Raw genomic sequence first — 22,251 nt, 5'->3', positions numbered from 1 at the left:
CTGAGGCTGAGGCAGAAATGTGGGAGCCCTTTCTAGATACTCGCCTTCGGTCTGAGTTACAAACTTCAGGGTGTCCACCAAGATTCCACCCTCTCTCTGCAGTTCGTAGGTTGCACTGGCAGAATACTGTTCTACTTCTCCAGTGGGCTTCAGTTCCAGAGCAAACCTAAAGGTGTCACAGTGTGTACGGTGCATAATGTTAGAGCTTTCAGCAATGAGATTAAGGACCCCCAAACAATTTAGCCTCTATTTCAACAACAACAAAAAATTTTCCTTAACATTGGCTCTTGTCCCTAACTAATGATGACCCTTCTGATCCCTTTCAGTCCCTCCAAAAGCCACGGTTAGGGAAGACCCCCAGGGTGTTTGGACAAACAGAGCCGGAGCTGGCCGGCTGTGTTAGCAAAGCTGAGGACAAGTAGAAGTGCCGAGAGTTGAAGGCAAGGAGCCCTTAAGCATGGCCAGGGCTTTGAACACACCAGTGGGCTCCAGGAAAAGTTGTGCTAACGTGTCTCGAGGCTCAGAAACATGGACATTGAATTAGGAGCAAATTGGAATCTGTGCTGTGATCCCATTATCTAATGCATAAGGGAGAAAAAGGGGACACCATCTACAAAGAGAGGCTTTTAAAGGAATATCTCTCACTGGCAATGCTACAGCTCCCTTGAAGGAGTGTGATGGAATCACTTTGTTAATTTTTGAGCTGAGACTTCCTTAGGGGTTGTGACTGCTTACCTTCCTGCCCCACCCTTCCTCACCTATGGAGAAACTCCATCCTACACTCAAAGTTTAGTAGGAATACAAGTACACTTCATGTGCGTTGGGACAGAGGACCACTATCGTAACTAATCAAAAGGTGGTGCAAACCCCTAAAGCTGGTGGCACAGCCTCTTAGAACACACAGCAGGTTTCCCCTTTCCTGCCAGGTGGCCACAACGTAGGAGGTGAGCAGAAGCTGGGTGGGACATCAATCATCTCTGACCTGGTGCCCCCGGGCAGCAGACAGTAGGAGGTGGCTTCTGGCGAACTGGCGTTGGAGTAAGAGCCCGAGGTGCAGTAGTCCAGGCCAGTAAAGAGAGGCTTGCAAGTCGACCAGGACTGCCTGTTCTCAGTGAGAGGTGGAACCTCTTGTGTTTTGGTGGTAGAGACCAAATGCAACGTGTTACTGGTGAAGAAAGCACAAACCCTAGTTACCTTCAAGTCATGAGTTGAAGTGAACATCAGGGATTCTCTCAGTGCTAATATTTGCCCCCTTAACCTGCTTTCTCTCTCCTCTCTGTCCATACCCACCCCAAATTATTTGATTTACAGAAACAACTAACAGTATGAACATCAGCAAGGCTAACAAACACAGTGACTTTTCCATTACAGACATTGTATAAGTCATTTACTTTTGTTAGCTGTGATCCCTACAACAGCAGACATCAGGAGGCGCCTTCTTTTACAGAGGAAACAGAGACTCAGAGATGTTAAATAATGATCACTGGGACCTAAACTCAGGTCTTTTCCCATGAAAAGAAGGCTAGAAGGAACTCTTACTATACTGGCTTCTTTCCATTTCTTTCCCACATGAAACCTGTCCAGGTCACCTCTCTCATTGCGTGAATGCACGCCTGGGCACACACACTCACTCACACCCCTTTCTTTCCCTGCTAGTCCCTTCTTGTCTACCTCCCAGTCAAGAAACCTGTCTGCCTTTGTGGTCTCCATCCTTTCAAAACACTTCTCCCTGAACTGTTACCGTGCATCTGGGATTGTTTCCATCAGCATCTCCAATCACCGTCTTGCTTCCAACTCCAATAGCCACTTTTAGGCATTATTTTCCTTGATCTCCCAGAAGTATTTAGTAGAGCTTCTCACTTCTGGTCAGATTAAGACTTTAGCCACCCTTCTCTCAAGTATGTATTTGAACACGTTAGGAAGTGCGACAAAGTTCAACAATGTCCCGATTTCTCCAAGGATGCTTTCTTTGACATATCATGTTCTTTCCTCAGTACTGTGTCCTCCTTTTAGGGGTGCCCTAAAATCTAGCTTTTCTGGGGGACCGGAGCCCTGAGTGCCAGCTTTGGCTGCCAATGGGGCGATCCACCCTGGTGGCCACTTCTGGGCTTCTATGACCCTTTACGGCCTTGGTGCTTCTGTCTCTGGCCACTCCTTCACACCCTTTGCTGTTCCCCTCTCACTTCACACGTTAACATTTCCCACATTTCTGTGCTAGTCCCTCACATCTTACCCTACACCAATCGCTGTTTGACCTCAACAACCTCTATCTGCAGGTGCTAAATCGGTATCTGTAGCTCCAGCCTGCTTACCAAGCTCAGACCCATTGGTCCCACTGCCACTGGAGATTCTAACTGGTTGTCTCACAGGACTTCAAATGCAGCATATCCCAAACTGAATTTGTCAGCTTCCTCCAAACCAGCTGCTTTCCCTGTTTCAGCGAAAGACACCCCCACTGCCTTTTCCTCTTTCTTTTTCCTCAACCCCACGTCTGGTCAATCACCAAATGCTCTTGTTTCCACCTCCTGAGACTTTCTGGAGTAGGCTCACTCCTCTCCGCACCCTCCCTGGCACTCTTGTGCAGTCTGCGACCTGTTCTCACCCACACGTGGGTGTGACAGATTCCAGCCAGTCTCTCTGACTCCAGTCATGCTTCCTTTCCATCCCTGTCCCACTCTGGAGTCAGAGGAGGTCTCCTAAAACACCAAACTTGCTTGATTTATGCTCCCATTTTAAACTCCTTTGCCTTCAGAAGAGTCCAGCACCCTTCAGATGGCTGAGAAGGCTGACCCTTGCCAGCCTCTGTCACCTCCCTCCCTGTCCCCTGTGCACTTCACCACACTGAGTTTTGAGTTTCTTGCAGCTCCTGAACCACATTCTTGTTCCTTCGGGCTGTTCTCTTCTCTTGGCCTGGTAACACTTATTCCTTTCTCTTTTTTCTGCATATCTCTGACATGGTCTTCATGTTGATTTCTTCAGAAAGCTTTCCCTGAGTGGCCCAGGCTACCTCATACAGAACTTCATGTCCTTCTGTGCTTCCTCTCAGGCCTCCGTTTATTCTTAGGGTTTGCTTCCCTGCATGTCCTATCTGTGAACTTTAAGTGCTAGAAGGTCAGGGACCTTGTGTATCTCATTTAACATGCTTCGTATAGAGTTGGCACTTAAATACCATTTTTACTATTTTTGAATCGACAAATTAATGTGTCCAAGATATAGAAACTAAGGCAAATCAATGTTTGAGGATATCATCGAAAATGGAGCTCTCCAAATACGCTGCCTCCCATAGTCATGAGATTAAGACTTCTCTGCTCTATCTGCTGAGCTAGTTACCACAGATCAGTATGTCCTCTGGTATTTTTCCTGTGAAAAAAATGTTCATTTCCCAAGGATGATTTTTCTAGAGTTTGTGTTTCTTCTTCTCAAAACAAACAAATAAACAATAACAAAAATCACCTAATAAGAAGTGATTAATTAGCAAGTCCTAAATCTCAGTTTGGTAAAATGTGGACAGTTGAGGAAACTGTAATTATGTAATGAGTCTAGGCTAGGTTAAAAGTAGGTAATTCACTACATTCTCTCCCCCCCACACCCCCACGGCCACAGGGCCTTGAATTATGTTGGGCAGCCAAGCCCTACAGATCCAGCCGCAACCTTCTCTCTTACACTGGCTAATCAGAGCTGGAAAGAGCATTACCTGCCACTGAACAGCCTGATTGGCCTCGTAGGAGACGGAACTGTGAACTTCAGCTGCCCGGCTTTCATGGCAGCTTGCACACCCAGGCCTGTCTCGTGGAAGAAGTTGGTGTTCATTTGGATCCCCGTCCTTGAAAAGTCCGGGATGACGATGCCCATATTTGTCACAAACTCCACGGACACAGAGGGCTTTGCCATCAGCTCTGCCTGCATCTTTAAGTCAGAAAACGACCTGTTCAGGTTCATTAAACACCTCAGGCCCCTGGCGTCAGATCAAGTGCCCTTCCCCACCCATGTGCTAACATCTCTGGATAGCTCACACCTTAGGAAACATTATTGTGATTTCTTTTTTTTTTTTTAATGTTTGTTTGTTTGTTTGTTTGCTTAGAGAGCCCATGCATACATGCCAGAGGGGCAGAGAGAGAGACAGGGAGAGAGAATACCAAGCAGGTCCCCTTCTGTCAGTACGAAGCCTGATGCGGGGCTCGAGCCCATGAACTGTGAAATCATGACCTGAGCTGAAATCAAGAGTCAGAGGCTTAACCAATGGAGCCATCCAGGCACCCCTACTGTGATTTCTTTGGAGGAAGAAAAGCCACGTTCTCAGTTCCCTAGAGCCAGACACTGATACCCAGCACTAGGAAGTGCCCCAGTTAACTTTAAGCATAACAGGATGAAAAGATGACAGGAATCCTCATTTATTGAGAGAATAGCAGTCTCCTTACTGCCAGGAGCTAGCAAGGTGGCGCCTCCTAGTGGAATCCTAAAGTTCATAAAAATGAGTAGGGCGATTACAATGATGATGTACTTCATCTTCAACTGGACACACATTTTAAAATTGTACAAGAAACCCACCCCTGAGGAAAAGAATGATCTAAGGAATCAAAACAATGAACAGGATCTTACTTTGGCTACTTCCAGCTTCATTCCACCCCTGATTCCAGGAGTGATGACTCCAGAGGAGGAGATTTGCAATTGTAACCCAAGTCCGGTGGGGAGTTCAAAGGCGTTGTCCATGAAGATGTAGTGAAGAAACAAGTCGCTCCTTAAACCTTTCTTGATGGCCTCTCCAATCTGTGGGTCCAACGGGGTACAGTAACTACAAGTAAGCCTCATCAAACTGGGGTTTGTGAAATGTGACTTCCCACATATCACACAATAATTGTTTGTTATCCAGAAGGGACAGACTAGCATATTTTGATTATCTGAGTATTTGATAAAATTAATGATTATCAGTTTTGACAGGTTGGGATATAAGAAATTTCCCTGGAAAGATACCATGTCATTTTGAACTAGTGATTTGGAGACCCTTGAGAATATTGCCGTGTCTCAGAGCTTTATGTGCTTTAAGTAGCCTTGAATGGCATGGCTTAATTCCAGTTATTTGGAGTCTCAACATAAATGAGGTTTTATGTAAGTGTAATATATTATGATTAAACCATTTCTTTTTGAAACCAATGAGCTATTGACATGATAGACATAATAGTACGTATTAGTTTTTTTTTTTTTTAAATGACATTTCTAGAAAATAACTTGTGGTCTGTTTTCTTAAAGCCAACATTGTTATTTATCAAATACCAGGGAATATATTTGGATATTTTCTACCTTATTAATAAATTAATAATAGTGGAAACTATAGCTCATATTTAGATAGTGGACTACAGTTTGTCAAATACATTCCTTCATCATTATAATTTCAATATTAAAAGGAACCTGTAACATAGATATGGGGAGGTAACACTTAATATTTTTTTCCAGAAGAACAAATGAATGCTCTAAAAGATATACCTAACGTTACAAATGGCCTAGTTTCTAAATGTTACCAATTATTTGCAGTCTAAGAATCTTCCTCTCTGAAATTCAAGGCAATTGAATTGCTTCTCTGAAGGAAGTACCAGCACTTTCTCTGGTTTGTGGGACAGGATTGTAAGGAGTCGGGGAGATCTAAAAAGAGCACTGGCTAATCTCATTGCCCTATCACGGGGCCTGGCCGACTTACCATCTGGGGGATCCCCTGCAGAGTGCGAACACCATTCAGCAGCAGCTTTCCCAGGAGCTGGAGGTCATGGAGCCTGACAAAGCCAAGCTCCTCTCCCAGGATGCGGAGGTAGGCTCTGGCTTCTGGGAATTCTCTGGATTTCAAATCTTTGATCAGCTTCTCAATATTGAGCATAATTCCATTGACCATGTCCTGGGATTTTAACAACAAAATGTCTAATGAGATGTCAGCATTGTCAGACACTTAGAGTCCTGATGTGGGGCCCATCTGCTGCTGCCATGATGGGCTAAACACAAGTATTCAAGGTGGGGATCTAGGGAAGCCACTGAAATCAGACTCCCACCTTTTACTGAAAAATAGATAGCTCCTCCAAATTGAGATGAAAAACAACAACGACCGTGAGATCTTACCACGGATAGCAATGCTTCCACACTGTTCTTAATTTGAATAATGCAGGCATAGGAAGATGTCAGGATTCATAGGGCTAACCAGGAGTAGAAGACTGTCTATCCCTCACCCCTTCCCAGCTTACCCCTTTCTTCTCTGATAAGGGATGAATACTAGGGGTTTCTTGAGAAAATGCAGCTGCTGTATAAATTGGCCAAATGCTTTAAAAACACACCATCCTAGACAAGTTCTTCTTAGAGTTAAGAAGAATTCTATAGATTGATGCTTAGTCATTGAGAAAGAAGAGAGTGTTGATAGACCCAGAACACAGCAAAGAGCCTCAGCCTCAGGTGGAGGTAGTTAAATTACAAGGTGGAGGTGGGGCCATCTGTGAACATCTAGGAGTAAATTATTGCCCTGTCTTTCAAACTGAAATGTGCATACATGTCACCTAGGGAATGTCCTTAAGATGTAGGTTCAGATTCAGTAGATCCTGGTGAGGCCTCAGAACCTGCATTTCTAACATGTTCTGATGTGATGCAATTGCCTGAACCACACTTTGGGTAAGGCAAAAAATTAAAGAATAAGAAACTCCAGGTTATTCAATCTGCTTTCTACTCCTTAAGTGGGGTCTTATGCTGGCTTCAAAGTGGTTTGCTCCCACTAGCTAGTACACTGATATGAGTAAGAGCCAAAAAAAGCAGTTAATTATGAAAATATGAATTCAAAAATTGTAATAGTATCTGCTTATTGATCAATCAGTACCAGTCAGGCACTCTGCTTAGCATTTTACAAACTTTACTTCATTTAGTTTTTAAATCACCCTGGGAGGCATGGATTATTAGCACACTCTGGGGATGTAGAAACAGACATAATATCAAACAGCTTTTCTAGGTATGCAGTTTGAAGACAGTGTGGTGAGAATTCAAACCCATGCCCCCGAGTTTACACTCTTAATCATCATGTGAGAGCGCCTCTAATGAGTCTGGCCGCTGGGCACATTGAATATCCAGGAGGCTTATAATTACAGAGGACATAGTCCTTATCCCCATAGGACTGGTTAATAACAGTCGTAACTGTCACTTCAGCTAGACAGTTCCTTGATGACTTCTAGGCTTGGATAAAATGTTTTCACATTGAGACCGAAAGCCTTCCTTGAGGGAGTACTTAACAAAAACATACCTGCTCACGTTTATCATCTTTGGTATAGCCAAAATGGTCCACCAAGACCTTGGAGACATGATCAGGAACTTGGCCATCAACCCAGTACAAAGCCTTGTTGACACTGTCTGGGAAAAATCCTTGCTTTCCAAAAAGAGCTTCCAATGTTGGCTCAAAGCCTTTTCCTTCCAAACCAATCTGAGAAAGAAAATCAGGCAAGAAAATGCCATCAGGTTTCTTTGTTGTATGTCAGACTCTAATTCCTCTCTTTATGTCCATTTAATTAAACAAGTATTTAATGAATACTACAGGGTAGGAGCTGAACTTAGCACTCCACAGGAGTTGTGGTATTTAATTCTTACTAGAATCTTGAAAGACAGAACTTATTATTTGCCCTTTTCCAGAAGAGGCAGCTAAAATTCAGAGAGGATAAATAATTAAACAAAAGATTCGGAGTGAGAATGAATTTGGGGTTTGAGCTAGATTAGTCTGATTACACAGCCCATGCGTTTTCTTGGGTTTTGGTTCTAAGGACTTCGCTGAGACATCTGCATTTCCGTTAATACTACAGAGTCATGCCTCAGGTGACCTCTAGCTGGAAGGCGGGGGGGGGGGGGGCAAGGGAGGTGGGAAAGAAGAAGCCCTCAAACAGTTGGTATGAATGAACTGCCTGAATATAATTCCTCCCCAGGCTGCCTCACGGCTCCCTCAACTTCCTATTTGTGGTGTTGTATACAACAGGAGAGAGGACGTAAGCCTCTTCTTAGTATCACACATACCTCAAAGAGGTCCGCTGGAGCAAATCCAAAGACAGTGAGGGTTGTTTTCAGCATGCTTTCTTTAGGAAGGTAATTATTTGGATCAAATATAAGATTTCCTTCAATTTTGGCTGAGACCGGGTCAAGTGATGGAAGGGAAACAGATTTGGAGAGGTGGTAGTTCCGGGAAAATTTTGTGAAGTCCATGATGGTTGGGAGTTGAGATCCTTTCAAAGCATCTTCCACTAAGCTTTTCAAGCTAGATGGAAAGAAGGAGTGTTATTTTTAGCTTACATGTCATATTACTAATCCATTGTCTGTCCCACCCCAAGGAAATAGGGATTGCCAATTGCTACTAAAAGATTTGGGTTTCATTTGCTCAAGAGCTTGGCTCAGGTCTGATGCACTTTTGCATGAATGTTGCCCAGGAGAAAGAACACTCCATAAGGGTAGGCAGTGGCCTTTCGGAATGAGGTTTAGAATTCTAGCACTTTGTTTCAGATGGGGGAACATTACTCTTACTTACTCTTTGATATACAGTTCTTCTGAGTTTAAGATGTTGGTGATGTGGGAAGCCACAAAGTTCTTCACTTGTTCATTCTGTTCCCGTGGGAGAAACTGGACAATTTGATTAATATCTGACTGGGAAGGGCTCCTCATCAGCATGAGATAGGCAGCCAGTCGCTTATCCCCTGGAGAGGCATCACTGAGGAAAACCTGAAGAAGGACTTCCCGGACCTGTAGCCAAAAAAGGAGACTATTACCACTGTCCTTTGGTCAGAACACAGAACATGCCTGGCAAACACTGGTGGGGTCTGCTAGCGGTTTATTACGTGCAAGTCGAATTTCTTTCTAATAACTTTTCAAATGCTGGTACTGAATCTTCTCACCAGTATCCCTCAGAACAACAAGCTCCAAGGAAGGGTCTCAGAAGACTCGTGTCAAATGCATGTTGCATTCAACTATATTAACATACTCAAGTTGTGACTTGATGAAGGGATGCTACTAGGTGAAAGTAAAGTTGTTTTAACACAAATTATTTCAGTGTGGGAATAAAGGTGGGAAGGGGTAGTGAGAGTGTGGGGTAAATAAACAAGGCATTTTCCAAAACTCTGGAGTCATTTCCACCCAAAGTAGGGCCAGATCGACAATCCTAGTTTGGGAAGACTGGGGAAATCAGGCATGTTTTCCTAAGATGAGTGACGGTTGATCTGGTAGGGGGGAAGCATGGAGCTAAAGTCTCATATTCTGAGTGCTAGAGTAGCAGCATGGTCCAATATTTCTCTCTTGTCCACAGTCAGGTCAGTAGGCTTGCTGAAATTGGCAATTGGAAAGCAGTAAAATAAAGTAAGCTGAATGATGAGATTTAGAATCTCATTCCAAGTCCTTGTTAATCTGAATAAACTTTTTACGTTTAGACATCCTCTGTGGACTTAACCTCATCTTTAAGTTCCATTTTCCGCAGGGCCTGGATGGCAGCCTTCTGAATCAGCAGTGATGGCTCTGAACTTTGGATACATTTCAGGATCGAAGACGTGAGTCTTGGGGATACTGTCTCCATGGTTCTGCCAGTATTTCCAATGACCTGCATTGAAAAGAAATGAGGGGGAATCAGGGTGCAGAAAGAGAAGTAGGGGGTATCCAGGAAAATGCTTCTGAAATGATGTATATTATACAAAAGACCAAAAGTACCCTCAGAATCAAGTAGGTGTGATCTTCGTTCCCAGTGCAATCATCGCGAATCTGTTCCATCAGGTAATCGGCAATGTCCAGCAGGGCCTGGGTCACCACAGGGTTTGTCTCATGATAGCTACGGAATAAGAGTTAGGACTCAGCAAGCATAGCTAGGTTTACCTTAACAAACTTGTGTGTGCAGATTTCTTATTTCGGGGCTTTACTCTCAAAACGGCCAGTGGAAAAACAGTGTACGCATAAGAGTCTGGAAGTGGAGGGTAGGGTATGACCTTAGTACAGAGATGTAGGGTCTTCCTCAACTCCTGCGAGGAGGGCCAGTGTGAAACTCACTTGTTGACCACGTGACCCAGAGCATATAAAGTGGTCCGGCTCTGCTGCTCCTTTGCTGTGCTGAAGATCTCCTGCAGCCTCTCGGCCGAGGGCTCTGGCATCAGGGCCACCAGGTAGGTCACAACATCTGTCAGAAGGGGGTTGGCCTTCTCACTTCTCAGCCACTGGAGGATGTGAGTGTAACACTGGGGCTGTCCACACTGAATCAAAGCTTGTAAGGTGACGGGGCTGAGAAAGAAAGAGCAGAGGATTACGTAGATCACCTTTAGGCAGCTCCGTTATCCTTGGCCCATGATGCTCCTCTGTCAGGAGTGCCCTGATCTCCCGTATTCACTCTCCAAATCTGACCATCTTCCGAAATCCAACTTGTATCCCAGGAACCAGGAAGCCTTCCCTATAAGCACTATCCCCTGGGGAAGCACCATGGAGGAAAGTCTGAAGAAGGACCCCAGATTTATCACCAAAAGAGGACAGTTATCCCCGTCCTTCGTTCAGAACATAGAACACGCCAGGCAGACACTGGCATGGCCTCATTTTGGTCCTCAGTCCCTCCTGTGACATTCCCAGCACTTAGAGCCAGTGCCTTGAAGTATAGAGAAATCACGGTATTACTTTGTTTGCCTGAATTCTCTCTCCACTAGCCTAGGCTTCCAGAGGGCACAGATGTCTTTTTCTCTCAAACTTTCCAAGGTTCTCACCATAGAATGAGGGATTAGATTAGTAGATATCCATCAAAATGTGCGAAGTATTTCCCTCCTATATTAACACACAAATGCATATCTGCCTTGAATGCAGTGTGTGTGTGTGTGTGTGTGTGTGTGTGTGCGCGCGCGCGTGTGGTCCATGGAAGTCTAAGCATGTTAGCTGATATTTCTCTATCCAGCAAACATTAACTGATTGACTAGTTGATTAGCTGGATTGATATTTTAATGGCCCCTGAGGTTTTCTGCTTGGCCAACGTTTGCAAGTTCAGCCAGATACCATAGGTCATACGAAAGATATGGTTGCAACCATTAAAGAAATACCTGGACACCTGGATCAGCTTTGGCAAGAGGGATGTGATTGCCTCATTGTTGAGGCCTCTCAGCTCAGTAACCAGTTTATTGAAGAGGTTAGCTCTCTGGGCATTCTGGTCAGAGACGTGTAATGTTTGCAGTTCCTGGAGAGTCTTCACAATGGCCTCGGCCTGCTTTGGGGGTGATGTGGATTTGGTGATCTCAAAGGCCAGACCCACCTCCTCGGTACCTGGGAGGAGGAAAGCGTCAAAGGGATTCCTGCTTATCTACATTTCAACCACCTCTTGGTCTACTAGAAACTAGAAAGTAGGGAGGTATCAGCAAAGAAGAAAAGAAAACTATACTGTACTCGATGCCTATTATGTATCTGTCTCTGTGCTAGGTATCTGACTTCAATGTCTTTTACTTTAATGCATTTGCTCATCATACTATCCATATGGATTGCTATTATTCTTCAATTTAAAGATAAGGAAACTAAGATCCATAGATGAGCAACTCACCTTGCCTAAGACCTCTCTGAGTGTAAGAGGCAGAGCCGTAATTGAATCCCAGCTTGTCTGAATTTGATATCAGATTACCTCTTTACTGGAAGGAAGCAGAGGAGGTGCTACGGCTGAGGCTAGACCCACTGGTGCTCACCTGCCATCTTTTCCAGAGGGATCAGCTTATGGGGGGATGACCCTCTGTGTCTCCTCCATCACCCTGCTCTGACCCATGCCAGCATATGTGTTAATGTGGGAAATGTGGGGGAATAACAAGGGAAATGTGGTACCATGGAAAGAGTCCTGACTTAGACTAGACCTGGGGGCTCATTTTGCATCACTTCTAATATTCAGAGACCTTGAGTACATCACAGACCTCTCCATGTGCCATTTTCCCCTCTGTAGAGTGGGTATGAAAGTCCACATAGCTACTACCATAGGTTATGCATTCCCTCATTGAGAACAATGAGGGAATGCATAAGACAGATTTAAATACAAGACAAATGCAGGGCTAGAGTTGGACTAGAGATCGCTAAGGTTCCTTCCTACTCTAAAGACGGATTCCTGACCCCAAACGCTCTCTCCCACTTCCCTACCTCATCCAGGTTCCAGGCCTAATTACTGGGTGTATAAAGTTGTCAGATCTACCAAAGGTAGACTTAGGAGGCCAATTTCCTATTTCTGAAAATCTGGGTAGCTTTGGGACACTTCTCCTTTTCTTTTGTTCCATCACCACTTGACATGTTCCACTGAACATGTTCCACTGAAAGGAACATGCTTGCTCACTAGAGTGGCCCAGAGCCAGAACACCAAAGCCCACTGGACTCATTAGTCAGCGGACACTTCCTAGGACCCAGCAAGAAGCTAAGCCATGATACATGGTGTTTCTTGGGCAGACTTCCCAGTCCTGGCAACTGCGTGCACCTAAAATCTTACCTTCATCAAAGAAGCGGCTGTTGATCTTAGGTGTTTCTTCAAGTTTCAATGTCTGTGTAACCTGTGCCATCATCCCATACTTATTCCTGGTAACAAAGGAAGTACATCATGTCATGGATGGTCAGCTCCTCAGAGCGCACTATTCTTTTCATGTTGAGTGTTTCCCCCGTCTCATTTCTACCCAAATCCTGCCTGTTTTTCAAACCATTAAATTCAGCCTCTTTGATCCCCTCACCTGCCAATGAACACCACCTACCTCCACCTGGACATGCTAGCTGTCTTTCTTTCAGAAGGACATCTGTACCTTACACCTGTCACCAGTCTGGAGTGCCCAGAGTATAGGGACTAATTTGTGCCTTGAAATTCCTGTGTATTACCCTCAGCACAATGCCAAGAATAAAGCAATTACTCAGTAAATACAAGTTGATGGATCAGGTTTCAAAATGGATTAGTATATCCAAGTCTCTGGTCCCCATCTCAAATCCTCCATAAAATGTTCTAACTCTTAAAGTCTGGCTCTCAGATACGTTTTGTTGATATGAAATTATTTTGCGTGCCTAAGATTTTCCTGCTGAATTGTCTGTTTGCTTGAAAATGGCGACAGGGATGGGCTGTGCTCTGTAGCTCCTCATAGCCTCCTCCAGGCACAGCCTCACCTACAACAGGGCACCCGACAAGCACTCATTTCACACCGACTCCATAAGTGATGAATCAGGGTGCAGAAGGTAACCTACTTGTAGGAAAAAGGCAGGAACACGTGTTGCTCCTTACAGATGGCTTCTGACACATGCTTCTTCTTGGGGTCCAGAGTGTACTGGCAGGACTGGTTGCTGCTAATCAGAGTTGACAAGGGGCCGATCTGTGAATGGGATCGGGAAAAGCATTTTGATCAGTTCCTGAGGCTTGAACCTGATTCTTCTGCAAGGGACATTTACCTTCGAGGAAGATGGGAGATGGGAGTTCTGCACCACTAGATAAACTCAGTGAAAGAAGGGAACTTGGTACTTGACATTGAGACAAAAGGATGCAGCAACTTGGCATACGCCAAGCTGAGTCAAGCTGTACTCTTCTTATTCCACCCCAATGGACCTCTCATCCTGTACAAAGTGTATATAACCTGGTATTGTATGCATACTCACCCACTGCACATTAACACTCGACAAACTACTGCTTCTTAAGTTTTCTTTGCCTAGAGGCCCGTCCTTAAGGCTCTCTTGCACTTTTACATCCTTTGTATCTTTCAGGTTCATGCTCCACATCCCCCACGAATCTTTGGGTCTAGACTGATTGATGCTTGCCCACCATTTCTCCTAAGTGGATCTACCAACAGCTCTGCCCAGTGAGCTGTTTGAATAGTTGCTTCTCCTTCCTGGTTGGAGTTAGGATTGCTTGTCTGTACTGCTCAGTGTATAACTTTATCAAGTATGCCATTTATTGTCCTTTATTGGCGTGTGTAGGAATCTTGTTCCTGTATTAGACTGTAAGTACCCTGAGGGGAAAATCCATGGTTCATCTGCCGCTGTCTCTGACCCTCAGTGCTGCCTAGAGTAAGTTTGAGCATACAGCAGGTGCTCAAGATAAGCCAGTGCCTTGGCCTCTTTTGATTGTGGCCCTTGTTGTCATCAGATGCCCTATTTTTGGCCCCAAGGACAATGACCAGGAACACTGCCAAGCACGGCAGTGATTGCTCAAGACCTTCCAATTTACTGAGATAGGCTGTGATTCACGTCCCGCAAGATATTACAAGGCATTGGGCAAGCTCTGGTAATGTGGTGCTGCATGAGCCCTGTTGAGGTGACAGCAGAGAAGGTTAATACTAAGGGGGTGGCCTAGACAAGAAGCAGAGGGGCCAGGTATTGATCAGGGTTGTATATGGGATGAAAGGAAATGACACTAGAATGGTCTTGGTAATGTCACTCCATGGGAGTGAGGGAGAGGAGAGCAGAACACAGATCTTGGGGCTTCCTCAGAGGTCAGATGCCTAGAGGTGGGGGGACATCCAGTTCTCTTACAGGAAAGAGTGGCAAGTGGCTTTGCTGCCCTACATTAAGCCCTAGAACCTTCTCATGGATGGACAGTCATTATTCTCCATCGATGGCAGAAGGTTTGGTGCCAGTGACAGAATAACGGCAAGAAAGACAGAGCTCTGGGCTGACAGTCAGGAACCTGATTCTTGTCTTGACTTAATTAATAACAGGCCATGTGGCCTCTATCAGTCCTTTCCTGGTTTGGTCCTCAGTTTCCTGCTGAAATCTATATGAAGATGAGGCTGGGTTGGATCTTCTCTGAGATTCGTACCTGCTCTGACATTCCAGAATTTTAATAACCAAGAGGACTGTGCTCAGTGCAAGGAGCGATGTGGGTGTGAAACTTACCGTGCCTTTGATGAGAGCAAGTGGGCTAACTCCTGTGCTAATGGGCTTGAAGCGATCACACTTCTCCAGGTTTCTTTCGATGGAGATTCCTGTTGCCACATTTGCCTTCTTTGTTTTAACAGTTAAGTCACTGGAACAGTTTCCATACACAGTATCCTATGGGAGCAGAAGAGACAACAGGTTTATCCGATGGATGTGCAAAAGCAGCCTTAGGTGCGTCAGAGGGGGTGGGAAAGGAGCCTTGGAGAAAAGGCAGGTGCCATATGGACAGGGAGGGGACTTTCTTCCTCTTAGGCAGAGTGTGGGCATTGCTGCTGCCTGGATGGCCAGAGGCAGAGTAAGAAAGCCAGTTAAGAGTGGTTCTGGTTCTGATGCACTCCAGCCTGGCCTCCCAGGACCCAGCTAACTCTGACTTTTTATTCTGTGCTCTCAGAGCATTTTCTCTATTGCTCATTTACGGCATGTATTCCAATCTGCCTTGTATTTAATGTATCTTGGTTTTCTCCCCAGACCGCGAGAACTCCCTGAGGAAAGGCTTCTGCAGGATACATCTCTGTATTCTCCAAGTGTGGTATAGCATAGAACTTAGAACTCAGTAAGGGCTCAGAAATGTTCCCGGGACTCAAGTAAATTGAATTGTCTCTCAGATTGAAACTTGAAATTCTTAAGAGAGGCTGGCAACAGATTCAATTATTTTCTGTGTTGAAAACACACACAGGCTTTACTTTGTGACACCAGGTGGGGATAGAAAAAAATCAAACAAAAGAGCAGGGAGGCCAGGACTCCTCAAATACTGCTTTCAAATGAAGCCAACTTGCTCAGCCTGTTCATGAGGATCCACCAGTGAGCCCAGGAGAGAGGGGGAGCCTTGGGTACTGTGTAGCAAGCCATGGAGCCACATGAATAACCCACTCTATATACACAGTGGGACCCGGCTGAAATATGTGAAGAGGAGTTCAAAGGGCCAGTATTATCCACTCTCTGAGCTCTCACCAGAAACAACACTTGCTCATCCTCTTCTGTCTCTGGAGGAACCAGGAGGGCAGAAATGATGCCCCTTTTGATGTTCAGGATATGTTTAGGCTCCTCCTTCTCTGGGTAAAGTAAAACTTGCTTCCCTTCAGGAATGGCCAGCCTGAGTTCGTACCTGTTCCAGAGAGAGTGTGGTCACGGAAGTGTCTTTTCTCCACTGTGAGCCTGTTGGACGTAAGCTGGATCACTTTGCAGCCTTTTTTTTTTTTTTTTTTTTACTTACCGTTTTTTTCATTTTGCATCTTTTCTTTACAAATGTACCTACACATATACACACATCTTTCAAAAAAGTATAGAAATATGTGTATATTTTTGGCATTCTTTTACTTCTTTACCTGTTTTCGCTTGACTCACGCATCCGTTATCTGTTTGCCACCCACATCAGTCTCTGCTGACGTGCTCTTCACGGAACAACCCACTGGGTATTTCATTTCTATCTCCACACGCAGGCAATCCCATACAGAGGTGTGGGGGTGGAAGCATTTGTACATAAAGATTTTTTTCATTGCTTGTTTTATACAAACGACATTGTGTTTTCCACATTTTTCTCTTTCTTACTTTTCTCAATTATACTCCATAGAAATCCTTTGACTCGTTTGGTAAAGCTCTAACAGATTTTTTTTTTAAAAAGCCATAGAGCATTCCCATTTTATGGTTATATATAATTTATTCAGACATTCTCCTACTTAGTGGCATTCACTTTATTTCTGGATCTTTTTTTCCCCACACGAACAACACTGAAATAAACATCCTTATGCATATACTACTGCTTTTCTTTTCACAGGCTAGAATCCCAGAGTTTTGAAATTGCTGTGTCAAAGGCGGTAAGTATTTTTAATTATAATAGCTATTGACTATCGGCTCTCATTTCTACCACCAATGCATATGTACACTTTTCCTCGGAGGCCTGCCAGCAACAAGTGCTGTAGCTGTTTTAAATTTCTGTAGTCTTGGGGCGCCTGGGTGGCGCAGTCGGTTAAGCGTCCGACTTCGGCCAGGTCACGATCTCGCGGTCCGTGAGTTCGAGCCCCGCGTCGGGCTCTGGGCTGATGGCTCGGAGCCTGGAGCCTGTTTCCGATTCTGTGTCTCCCTCTCTCTCTGCCCCTCCCCCGTTCATGCTCTGTCTCTCTCTGTCCCAAAAATAAATAAACGTTGAAAAAAAAAATTAAAAAAAAAATTTCTGTAGTCTTATGGGCATAAGGTGATAAATACCTTGTTGTTACCTTAATTACACTTCCTGACTACTAGCGAATTTGAGCTTCTACTCATACGTTTGTTGGATAGTCACTCGTATGTGGTCTCAGATCGTGTCTGAAGCCCATGTCAACTATGATCTTAGGGACTTCCCTCTGGGGACTCCCTTTTGGGGATTCAGGGCTGCACCTTTTCTAGTTAAGTCAGCAGGAAGAGAAGGGGGCCAGGCACATCTCCTACAGCTCGACATCCTCACTGACAGTTTCAGACACAGCCGTGTGGGCTTGGAAAGCCTTGTGGTGATCAAGAGCAGGAGTCCCTTTTGTTCGGAGAAAGATAAGCACCAAAAAGTAACTCCTAGTCCCTCCTGTCACTGCATCCCTCTCCCTCATACACATTTAGGTCTTAGAAAAACTACTGGTGGGAGTCAGAAGCCTCAAGGCTTACTCTGCAGAGGAAGGACTGGCTTTCATGATTTCATGAAATCAAAGATGGGCAGAGAGCTCCTGGTGCTACCAGATCAACGAAACTCTATCACTGCTTGTATTTATTTGCACACACTTAGGACACCATCAGCTGTGATTTGGACTGGAGGCAGGGGTGCTGTTCAAAATATTTAACAACTGGTGTCACATAGACATTGATCAGTCAGAAGACACGCCAGCTGTAAACACCAGGAATGGCCTGGTCAGCGTGCACCAGCAGAACGCTCTAGACTGGAGGCTGGGCTTGGTCTCCGTGCTGAACAGACCCCGCACCACCATGAGTAGCCACACCAACAAATCCTGCTGGACCCCCTCTTCCCCAACGAAGAGCACTAGGTTCCTGTCTCGTTTAATTCTTTTTTATTTATTTATTTATTTATTATTTTTTTTTTTTTTTAATTTTTTTTTTCAACGTTTATTTATTTTTGGGACAGAGAGAGACAGAGCATGAACGGGGGAGGGGCAGAGAGAGAGGGAGACACAGAATCGGAAACAGGCTCCAGGCTCCGAGCCATCAGCCCAGAGCCCGACGCGGGGCTCGAACTCACGGACCGCGAGATCGTGACCTGGCTGAAGTCGGACGCTTAACCGACTGCGCCACCCAGGCGCCCCTCGTTTAATTCTTTAAACAAAAATTCACTTACTTAAATCAACCATCTCAGCCTTATCGTCTCAAGGAGTTTTAAAGCATGAGATTATTTGAGAAACACAGTTAAATGATAATTAGGGGAACTTCACTAGGGGAGGGTAAATAATGCTTCCTCTTTCTGATTTTTGTGACAACTTAGCAATTCCCTGATCCGGGGTGAATACATAAAATACTTATCCTCACACACATGCCTCCTATAAACACATAGATTCATCCCTCGCTGGACACACACACACACACATGCAACACACACACGTGTATGCACGATACATGCAGCGACTCCCAGAGTCAGAAGTTTACACAAGCCCGTGCCTTACTTGGACATGGCAGCAGCAAACTCCTCAGAGTTGCTGGTCTTGTGCAGCAACGGCTTCCCCCTAGCGTTGAAGCCATACCCCTCCTTCAGCGCGCACTGGCTCGTCTTGAGGATGAAGCTACACAGTTGGGGCACCTCCAGTTCAACCTGGGAAGAGGGTAGCAGCACCTGAAGACTCTCCACCAAGAATGTGAGCCCCTCCACAGCCCAGACCTTACTCTTTAATCAGGACACTACGGGAAATACACTGGGGACTGTGATACCTGCTCCCCACGCCACGTGGGTCTTTAACATGCCTTCTGGGTCCCCCATGAATCAACAGACTTAGTCCGATTTTGAGTCTTTTTTGCATTCTGAGGTACCAAGTTTTTTAAGTCTGCCCCTGTGCATGTAAAGAAGGACTTATTTTTGTATTGGTTCTAAAGAGGCATGACTGGTTAGAGGGAATGAAGCCTGGGAGCAAGAGGAAGACCAACAGGAAGCAGGAAGCAGGCTATCATTGGTTTCAACACCAAATGTTTCCTTAATATCACCACCCCCCCCCTCCGGCCCCAGACCCCATTGTTTGTATCTATCTATTAGGGCCTCTTCAGAGCTTCTCGTAGAGCTGGTGTTTATGGAGATCCCTAGTTGTCATCTAGCACTGTTAAAGAATTTTCTGCAATGATGGAAATGTTCTATATTTGTGCTGTCTGACATAAAAGCTGCTAGCCATGGGCACTTGAAATGTGGCTAGGGTAACTAAGAAACTGAATTTTAAGTTTTACTCAATTTAAATAGCCACATGTGGCTAATGGCTACCTTAGTTGACAGCACAGACTACGGGGCCCTAGAAAGGAGAGGTCAATGTCTCAGCCTGACTTTTCTTCCCCAACACAAATCCCAATAGTGGCCCTTAGATCCATTCCATATCAACATGGGCATGAATAAAGTCATCTGAACCGCAGGTAAAATTTTATTCAAGAACAAACTGCATGTTTAATTTTTTCTTTTTTTCTTTTTCCTTTTAGCAAAGACACTGTTTGGCTTAGAGTATCAAAACTGCACTCCAGAATGCTTTCCTGAGATGCCCACCTCCCTTGGCTCACCCACTGGGCTTCTCTCATCATGTTAAATCTACCGTCCTGCAATGCTGATATTCTAGATATGTATTCCAATGGCATCTTGCAAACGAATGGAAAAATAAATCTGGTTGGCAAATTTTCTGTGGCAGACAACTCAGCAAAGCGGCTGACTTTCAAACTGAGGGCCAGTCCCTGCACTTTGAGGTCACAGCAGTCCTAGCATAAGCTGGGTTTGCTCAGCCGTGGACTCCGTGCCTCTGGGTGCTCCTCCTCTCCCTCCATACCTTACAGTTGATCCTGGTGGTACTTCTTGCATCAGCGGCCCCAGGAACACCACTGGAACTCTCAGCCTCATAGTTGTACACATACTTCCGGAGGTGCTTGAATCGAGTTGCTCCTTCTAAAATGGGGAGAAATAGGTCAACTACATAGCAGATAACTCCCCCAAGGATAGTCAACTCTGGGAAGAGAGGGGCAGTGGCCCAGATCATAAAAAATGGTAATTAAACTAAAATTATTATTTTCAAGTTTATTTATTTTGAGAGCGAGAGAGAGAGACAGAAGGGGGGGCAGGGGCAGAGAGAGAGAGAGAATCCCAAGCAGGAACTCAGGAACCATGAGATCATGGCCTGAGCTGAATCAAGAGTCATAGACTCAACCAACTGAGCCACCCAGGTACGCCTAGACTGAAATTATTTTTAATTGACTGCATTATCCTTACTTTCCCTTTACAGATTTAACTTCCCCACTGTGTTTCATTGAGGATAATGTTTACATTTGATGGTATTTTGGATGTATCCTCTGACGTGCAAGGAGGGGAGCGTTAAACAATGGGGCTCAGAAAGTCTACAAGAGAAACCAGTAAATACCTCTAATACCTTTTCAGCTTGAAAATACCACAATTCTGTGGCTCTTTTTTTGGTTCTCATAAATCCATGAGGCAGAGTTCATTAAGTTTTAGGAGTATCTGTCTTAAGAAAACCTCAAGGAGGAATATCTGGAGGTTTCCGTTGTGCTGGAGAGGAATTTGCCTAACAATTTGAGAAAAAGGACATTTGGGGCATGAGCACAGATGCAGTGACGCGAGATGGACACAAGATGGCAGTGCTGCCCCATCGGACGCCAGCCTCCCGCTCTCAGGAAAACACTGAGTACCACCGCAAGGCCAGCTCCTTTGACCCCGAGAGGTCAGGTAAATATGAAGGACTGGGGGGCTGGCTTCTGCACAAAGGTTAAAGTCAGCATTTCCTCACCCTCATATGTTTCGAATTAATGATTAGCCACCGATAAACAGATGGTGATGTCTCTTTAAAGTGTCCACGGGCCCACAGCGTGGCAGTTCCTTCCCCACCGTGCCCTAGGCCATGCTTTTGGGACATAATAGAACAGTAAGGAGAAGAGAATTGAGCTCCTTTGGAGGTGGGCAGAGGCCCCAGGAACTGGCTTCCTGGGGCTCAGAGCAGTGCACATCCATCCCAGCATCCCAGCATTTTAGTGAGCTGGCGTGCAGCAGGGTGGGCTGGGGGGTGGGGGTGCCTTTCCCTGCCCAGTGGGGAAGCGCCTTACTTGGGCAGCCGGGGCTGACGTTTTCCAGCACCTCGTCTTCTGTAAGAAAAGGAGAAAGACATTGGTGGTCTCTCCCGTCTTCTGATGATGGGCCCCAGCGTCTCACCGGGAGGGGCACCGCAGGGGTCTTCCAGCTTTTAGAGGAGAAGCGGCTTCTGGAGAACCCGCTCCCCAGCCCGTGCTCTCCCCGCCCCCCACCGTGCTGCGCGAGGATGAGGCCCCGCCGGCCCTTTTCCGGGTCCCCTGCGCCCCCGGCCCCCTCCCCGAGAACGCAGCCCCGCGCGCCCGCACGCCGGCCCGCCCCACTCACGCGCCCAGGCGCCGGCGGCCGCCAGCAGCAGCAGCAGCAGCGCGGGCCTCGGGGGGCCCATGCCGACGGGGTGGGCGGCTCCCTCGCTGCGCCTCGCGTGGGCCGGCGGGCGGGCTGGCTGGCTCCTCAGGGACGGGCACCCGCAGGCAGCCGCCCCGCACCCGAGCTAGGAATGCGCGGCCAGCGCCCGCGGCCCATTTATACCGGGCCGCCCGCCCAGGCCGCAGCGCCCTGGCTTCGAGAGCGCGCCGGGCGAATTGCAAAAGGTCCAAAGGGCAGCAGGGCCTGTTTGCTTTTGCACACCGGGCTCGCCTGGCCTCTGAGCTCCAGGAGGGGCCGGCCGGGGGCCTGAGCCCAGACCCAGCCAGGGCCACGGCAGGCCTCTATTCCGGCCTGCTTAGAGTGGGGCCCTGGGGCGGGGGTGCTTGGCGCCTGAGAGGCCTGCTCCGGCCCAGCGGGGACTTCAGGAGATGACCGGGCACGTGGACAGAGCCCACCCCTGCTCCCTGCCCCCTGCTCTGATTTTGTAGCTATTTCCAGAGCCAGTCCGTAACAGACTCTTGGTTGGGACGTTTTCCTTTCTTTTTCATTCTGGTGGACTTTGCCCTGGCAGGGTGCCCCTAATGTTCATCAGTACTGTGGCTGTGCGGCACCTGCCTGGGATTCAGCCCACTGAGAGGGAGCAGAGGAAGAGGGGAAGGAGGCCTGGTGAGCGACTGACTGGGTGTTCTGAGGAACCTGGTCTCATTCACAGCAAGCGTCAAGTGCCCAAATCTTGGAGAAACCCTGTGAGGTGCCCACCC

At 46.3% G+C, this 22,251-nt stretch overlaps 1 protein-coding gene across 1 annotated transcript in view; it reads right to left on the bottom strand.

Moving 5' to 3' along the window:
• The window catches only part of APOB (apolipoprotein B), a 38,633-nt gene extending 17,124 nt beyond the window's left edge, over positions 1 to 21,509 (bottom strand). Inside the window, exons 1-20 of the mRNA XM_047067570.1 lie at positions 21,449 to 21,509; positions 21,139 to 21,177; positions 19,857 to 19,972; positions 18,510 to 18,655; positions 15,826 to 15,979; positions 14,833 to 14,988; positions 13,192 to 13,316; positions 12,458 to 12,543; positions 11,049 to 11,268; positions 10,024 to 10,251; positions 9,691 to 9,808; positions 9,437 to 9,583; positions 8,525 to 8,736; positions 8,020 to 8,257; positions 7,262 to 7,438; positions 5,693 to 5,884; positions 4,600 to 4,767; positions 3,695 to 3,906; positions 983 to 1,165; positions 45 to 166 (exon numbers count right to left, since the gene is read on the bottom strand). Coding sequence (XP_046923526.1) covers positions 45 to 166; positions 983 to 1,165; positions 3,695 to 3,906; positions 4,600 to 4,767; positions 5,693 to 5,884; positions 7,262 to 7,438; positions 8,020 to 8,257; positions 8,525 to 8,736; positions 9,437 to 9,583; positions 9,691 to 9,808; positions 10,024 to 10,251; positions 11,049 to 11,268; positions 12,458 to 12,543; positions 13,192 to 13,316; positions 14,833 to 14,988; positions 15,826 to 15,979; positions 18,510 to 18,655; positions 19,857 to 19,972; positions 21,139 to 21,177; positions 21,449 to 21,509 — 3,100 coding nt within the window. The remainder of the gene's footprint in view (positions 1 to 44; positions 167 to 982; positions 1,166 to 3,694; positions 3,907 to 4,599; positions 4,768 to 5,692; positions 5,885 to 7,261; positions 7,439 to 8,019; positions 8,258 to 8,524; positions 8,737 to 9,436; positions 9,584 to 9,690; positions 9,809 to 10,023; positions 10,252 to 11,048; positions 11,269 to 12,457; positions 12,544 to 13,191; positions 13,317 to 14,832; positions 14,989 to 15,825; positions 15,980 to 18,509; positions 18,656 to 19,856; positions 19,973 to 21,138; positions 21,178 to 21,448) is intronic.
• Between the last annotated feature and the right edge of the window lie 742 nt (positions 21,510 to 22,251).

The sequence above is a fragment of the Lynx rufus genome, unplaced genomic scaffold, assembly GCF_022079265.1.
Source record: "Lynx rufus isolate CCGP_SWC_20201006 ecotype Redwood Valley unplaced genomic scaffold, mLynRuf1.p SCAF_8, whole genome shotgun sequence".
Classification (NCBI taxonomy): Eukaryota; Metazoa; Chordata; class Mammalia; order Carnivora; family Felidae; genus Lynx; species Lynx rufus.
Note: the sequence above shows the minus strand (reverse complement) of the source record. Positions and strands in the feature narration are given on the sequence as shown.